This window comes from Geospiza fortis, unplaced genomic scaffold (assembly GCF_000277835.1).
Source record: "Geospiza fortis unplaced genomic scaffold, GeoFor_1.0 scaffold5, whole genome shotgun sequence".
NCBI classification, from domain to species: domain Eukaryota; kingdom Metazoa; phylum Chordata; class Aves; order Passeriformes; family Thraupidae; genus Geospiza; species Geospiza fortis.
This window is the reverse complement of record NW_005054421.1, coordinates 267,044-273,184: the sequence shown is the minus strand read 5'-3', so window position 1 is coordinate 273,184 and position 6,141 is coordinate 267,044. Positions and strand designations below refer to the sequence as shown.

The 6,141-nt window shown below is 54.6% G+C and overlaps 1 protein-coding gene across 1 annotated transcript; it reads left to right on the top strand.

The window, feature by feature from the left end:
- HTATIP2 (HIV-1 Tat interactive protein 2) lies at positions 1-2,059 on the top strand (the record flags this gene model as incomplete). Its single annotated transcript, XM_031061663.1, has 3 exons — positions 1-162; positions 909-970; positions 1,554-2,059. Coding segments are annotated over 3 exons (450 nt in total), but the record flags the coding sequence as incomplete, so codon positions are not given.
- Positions 2,060-6,141: the final 4,082 nt, after the last annotated feature.

Here is a 6,141-nt window from a genome sequence, read left to right as displayed (position 1 = left end):
GCTGACCCTCCCCTCTCCCTGCAGGATGGCTTTGTCCGTGTGGATCGGGACTACGTGGCGCAGGCAGCAGAGCTGGCGCGGGCAGGGGGCTGCAAACACTTTATCCTGCAGTCCTCGCGGGGGGCAAACGCACAGAGCCGCTTCCTCTACCTCCGCGTGAAGGTGAGGGGGCTGCTGGGGTGGGCTCCTGATGCTCGTGCAGGAGTCACGGGATGCCAGGATGCTCGGGAAGCAAGCAGGAGCTAAGGTTTAGAGATGCAAATGGCTCTGGAGGTCCTCCTGCTGCTGCGGGACAAGGAAGGGGGCTGGCTGGACAGCTATGCAACTGGCTTCTTATAAAGCAGCACAGCACCTGCATGCAGCATCTGCCTCCCTCCTCAAACTCCAGAAACATCTGCTGGGGTCTCCAGTGCAACAACAGCTCCCCAGCCTTAAGCTGGGATAGCTTCACAGCTATGTGGGGAGGCTCAGGGCTGTGGCCAGGTGAGACATGAACTATCTCCTGCCACACCCGTCGCAAAAGCTTTTTTGTCCATGTGTTGTGTGCTACAGCTCCCAACACCTGCTGGACTCAGAGCTGCCTGCCAGCGCCTTGTGCCACCTGGATCCATCCCCAGGCTGGATGCTGAGTCCAGATGCTCTCCGGAGCAGCCTGTTGCAGTTTAGCACAGTTTAGTGATGGTTGCAAGGGTGCACTGCTGCCCCGTGGTCTGTGTCCACCACGGGCCCTTGCCGTGCCTGCCTGGCCTGGAGAGCTGATCCCTGCCTGGCCTGTTCCAGCCTCACGTTGGGGTTAGTGCCATCCTGCCCTCGGCTCTGCAGCCCTTTCCTGCCTGTTCATGGGGGTGGCAGGGATGGTGCTTGCAGTCATCCTTGTCTCCTTTCGTCCTGCCTGGCTGCTCTGACAGGGAGAAGTGGAAAACCTGGTCCAGGCTGTTGGTTTTGATCGCTGTACCATTCTCCGGCCAGCGTGAGTAGTATGGAGGAGGGAGGGCACAGGGTGCAGGGTTGCCAGGGCAGCAGGGAAATGCTTCACTGGGAGATGGAGGAAAAGAAAGGATACATGAGGGCCGGGCTGGGGAGGGAAGTGGAGAATGCCAGCAGCTGCAAATGCAGCTCATGGATGAGCAGACTGCTTCCCAGTGCTGCAGGGAGCAATCTCAGCAGTTCCCTATGGCCCATCCCACTGCTAGTGCCATGTGCCATGCAAGGACAGGAGCCTTGGGCTGGAAGCATATGTTGAGGCTCATAGGTCAGAGCTTAGCTCCAGATGGACCTTGACCTTATGCAGAGGGAACATGCACCTGTGTCCTTTCAGGTGTACTGTGCTCTTGATACCTAGGAGAACTGGAATTCTGCTTTCATCAGCACAGTGGGGAAAGGAGTTTAGTGTCCAAGGGCTCAGCTCTGAACTGGTCCATGACCCTGCCAAAGCCCCAAAGCCCGTGTCAGTTCAGGGAGCTTGTCTGGCCCTGGTGCAGGTGGAGAGCTCAGTCTCTGGCTTTCACCCTGGATTGTTTCATGCTGACCCACCTCACCTCCTTGCTGTGCAGGGTGCTGCTGTGCAGGCGCCAGGAGTCCCGGCCCATGGAGTGGATAGCCCAGCAGTTCTTGGGCGCTGTGGCTCGGCTGTTCCCCACCGCTTACTCAGTGCCTGTGGAAATGGTGGCCAGGGCTATGGTGGCCTGTGCACTGCAGCCAGGAGAGAGGAAGGTAGAGGTGCTGGAGAACGGGGCCATCCATGAGCTAGGAAAGGAAGTGCCACAGCAGGGCACATAGAGCAGCAGGGATGACACGCAGGAGCTTGGTTCACTCTTCAGATGCTCTCTGGGCTGAGGATGAACGCACGCATGGGAGAGGTGTGGGGTGCTTGCATGGCTAGCATGGAGCCAGAGGTACATCCACTTCTTTGCACTTTGGCTGATTCTGTCAAGGGATCAAAAATGCAGGTGCTGGCTGCTGGGTGGGGATGAACAATGTGCTCTGCTGCCTGGATCCATAATACGAATACGGGTAAAGATGATGTAATCCAGGCCTTGAATAAAACCCTGTGACTGATCTGGTTGTGCCGGCTTTGTGTTGAAATAATGTCTGTTACCCACATGCCAATAACCCAGCCTCAGCCTCATGTGCTCAGATCATGTCACTTCAGAGAATGCTCACAGGCAGGTGACAGGCACAGGAAGGCAGAGACAAGGCACAGCTGCCTGTGTGGAGGCTGCACTTGACAGAGCACATGGTGGCACCAGTGCTGTTTGGATAGCAGAGCTCCTGGATGCTCAGCAGCAGCTGCTGAGGTGCCAGGAGTGGTGGCTCTGCCTGCAGCAGGTCTGTGCAGACACTCCTGGGCTCATCTGCTCAGGGTGCAGGGCTCTAGGGGTGCTGCTACTCACACCTGGCCTGCCACTTGGTACCTGTAGTCACAAAAATGCCATGCAAATACTTGCAAACGCCCGTCCCTCTGGGCTTTCCTTGCGGGCACAAAAGAGCCTGAGCCCAGCCCTGTTTTCCCAGGAGCGCTCTGCATGTGCAAAAGTTGAGGTCAGCCCTGTGCACGCCTTGTAGGGGGCTTGCTCCTGCCCAGGTGCCAGAAGGGGAGCAGGTTCCTTCTGTGGGCGTGGAGCAGGCACGAGCAGCAGGGCAGTGTCCCAGGCCCCGGCTGTTCTCAGGCCTCGTGCTCGGGGTCGAGGAACTCGGTGGCTCCCCACAGGGGATGCAGAACATACGTGACTCCCAAGTTCCCTGCTGGCCAGAGTCCCAGTGCTCCGGGTAACACTGCTTTCCAGGATTCTCTGACCTCACCCACGGCTCCTGTGTCAGTGACTTGGATGTGGCAAACGGAGGGGGCCTAGATCTCATCTCCTCTTTCTGCACAAGCATTTCCATCGTGGGCTTGGGCCTCAGGAAGTTGGTGGAGGCAGTGAGATGGTGTGGGCCTGCACCTAGACAACTCCTCAGCCACGTGAGAGGCTCAGTTCAAAGAGGCCACAGAGCCACAGCTACTGATAAAGACTGTCCCAGTGAGAGCAAAACAACACCTTGAGAGTAGTATTTAATGTGCAAAGGGAAATGAGAGGTAGGCTGGTCAGCATCACGCAAGTATGAGGAGCACAAAGGCCGGTCACCTGCAACACTGGGTTACACAGGCGTGGTGCACTCAACGCTCAAAGAGATTTTTTTTAGAAGGGCACGTGCTTATACGAGGGAGTGGAAATGAACATCCGAAGTGGCAAGACCTTAAAGAAGTGAAAATTGAGATGAGAGAATAAAAAAAAAAGAATTCAAGCTCTGGAAAAACCAGGTGAAAAGCAAGCCAGAGAAGATGTGAGAAAGCATCCTAAAGGCAGAAACATGAATTATGACCATGTGAGAAGCAGAAAGTTCTCCAGGGAGGCTCAAGGACAGGATGTGATCAGGCTCTATAGGAATCAAAGAGATATCACAGAAAGTCTTGCTGAGTTACTTGCATTGCCCTTTGCTGTTAGGGAGCTCACACTACCATCATTCCTTAGGGGACACACATTTGCATGACTGTCCCAAAGCATGCAGGGGAAAAAATATTTTTAAACACCATTTTTAGAACACATGGTTAAAAGTCTGCCAAAAGGAGCACTCAGATGAATGTCCAAATACTCTCCTGGGTGACAATTGCAGTGATCCCTTTACCAAAAGGTCAATATTGTTAAATATGATGCTAGTTCTTGAAAAGTTCCAGTGGGAACCAGGAAACAGCAAAGCAGCTAGGGTGCCTTCTATAAAAGGCACGTTGCTAGAAAGGATAATAAAGTCTGGGAATAACAGAGCCAAGGATAAATTGGGTGTAATGGGAGATTCCACCTGGCTTTTGAGGGGGCAGTTGCAAGGCACAAGCCTGGATCCCTGTTGGAGGAAGCCAGCCATTGTGTACACAAGACAGTTGCTCCTCAGAGTGCACTCAGATCTCCAAAAAGCTCTCCCAGAAGGGCTCTTAAGGAAATTAAGCTGTCGTGGGAAGATGAGGAAGGTCTGTGTAGTTTCTTATTGGAAATATTTTCTTAGCACTCCAAAGCTTTGAAACACAGAAAACAAACGTTTCTTGCTGGACAAAACTCTGTGGAAAATGCAAGCCATTTCTGTGTAACCCTTGTTTCTGCTCAGTGGTAAGGGTTTCTTTTTCAGTGTTTCAGATAAATCTGTGTTAAAATGCTCAGCTGCAATCCCAGCACACAGTATAGCTTCCTTATCAACCTCCCACATGGAGTTTCCTCACACACTTTGGACCTCAGTTGCCCAATTTGCTCTGTGCACTCCTTAAACCCCCACCCCAGAGCTTTGGAAGAGATTTTAGACCACTGGTGGCTGAATTACGGCAGAGGGGATTTGCTCACCTAGGGCTGAAGGAAGTCCCTCCAGGGGTTCTCACTGGGGAAAGCTCCAGGTTCTGTGAGCTGCAGGAGTCTGCAGAGATGGAGCCGAGTCCTTGGCACGCCTGGCAGGGCTCTCGGATTTCCAAGGGCGCGCAGCCCTGGCTGCAGCTGGCAGGAGAGCAGAGCAGGGAAGGGTGCTCGGAGGCTGTGGGCAGCAGTAACACAAACCACCTGGTACCACAGAGCCGCGTTCTCCCGGGATTCCCATGCTGGCTGTATTACAGAAGACTGGTGATGAAAGGATAGCTGCCTTGCCAAGGGTCAGCAGTGGGGGTTGCCCAGGAGGTGCCCCGGCCCCGCGGTCCCTCCCAGCCCTGAGCTGTGAGAGCCACCAGCCCCTCTTGCCCGGCCCACGCTGCCACCGCCTTCCCTCCGAGCCGGGGGCTGCCTGAGCAGCCGGCACAGCCTCCTGCAAACAGCACCACGCTTCACAGGGGCTCTTCAAAACAGCCTCTGGGCTGGCACTCAGTGACATCCTGGTGACAGCCCGGTGACATCCCTGCTAGCAAATGCGTGACCCTGATGAGCTCTCTGGCCCCAAGGGCACTGGCACAGCCCAGCAAAGGTGCAGTTTGCAAGGCTATGTTCCTCCAGAGAGCCGGGGCTGCCCCCCAGCTGCGGCGAGATGGGGCCACTGAGCTACCCCTGATTGGGGTGAGGCCCCTCCAAGCTCCTCCTGAGTCCTCGGAGAACAGGGCAGAATGAGAACAGCCTGGAAGAGTAAAGGACCTCCATCCTTTGTGGGTGCTGCTCTTCCATTCCCCACTCTGTGAGACATGAGGGAGGCTGGTGGGCACCTCCATACCAGCAGAGGGAAGGGCAGCCCACCACACCCTGGCTCTGACCCCTTGCCCGAGTGCATCTTAGGGGCTGTAATCAGCCCAAGCCTTTATTATCTGAGCACCTCATCCTCTGAAATTGTTAGCTGTACTTTTTTCATTCAGTTTCCACTACAAACCAGTACAAAGCCAGCCTAAGCTCTCCAGGGAGGCACAGTTCCCAGCAGACTTCCAGCTTTCACTTACTGTACTCAGATGCCTGAACACAGGCAGTGTGTTGCAGCATAATCCCACAACAGGCCCAAAATCCAGAAGCCAGAGCCAGGCAGGCACGTCTCTGGCACAGCACAAGGGAAAGGGGACCAAGAGCTGAGCTTAAATGTAACCCTGGGTTTCACCCAGGGAAATGGTGGTTGTTAGTGCCCCTGGGTGTGGACAGCCAGCTTGGGAGCAAAGTCCCTATCCCCAGCTCCCTGTGTTAAACAGAGCACAGAGAGGCACATTTTCATAGTCACCCAGGAGCCGAGGTCTGAAACTAAAGCCACGGATAGCCACCACCATTGTTGAAGCAGTGGATATTTTGACATTAGCCACTGCCTTGAAATCAACAGCAAGACTTCTCACAAGCATTTTTATTTTTCTGAAAGTTCCATTTTTCACTCGAAAAATGAAGCATTTCGACCTGGCTCTTCTAAATACTGACCTGGAGCCTGATGAATCATTAAAAGAAATGCTGTGGGCTTCCTGAAGTCCCCTAAACCTCAGCTTGGCCCTTCCAATTCGATTACCTGATCTCACTCCAGCAAATCCGCATTTTCCTTCCCCCCGTGTGAGCTTAGAGAGAAGAAAACAAAGCCCAGAAGCAGGAGGGGCTGGGGCCAGCTGCAGCAGGGCGGCCGGCATTGGACACGGGGCTGGCGGGGGTCCAGCTGCGGCGCTATATAGGAACGAGGGAG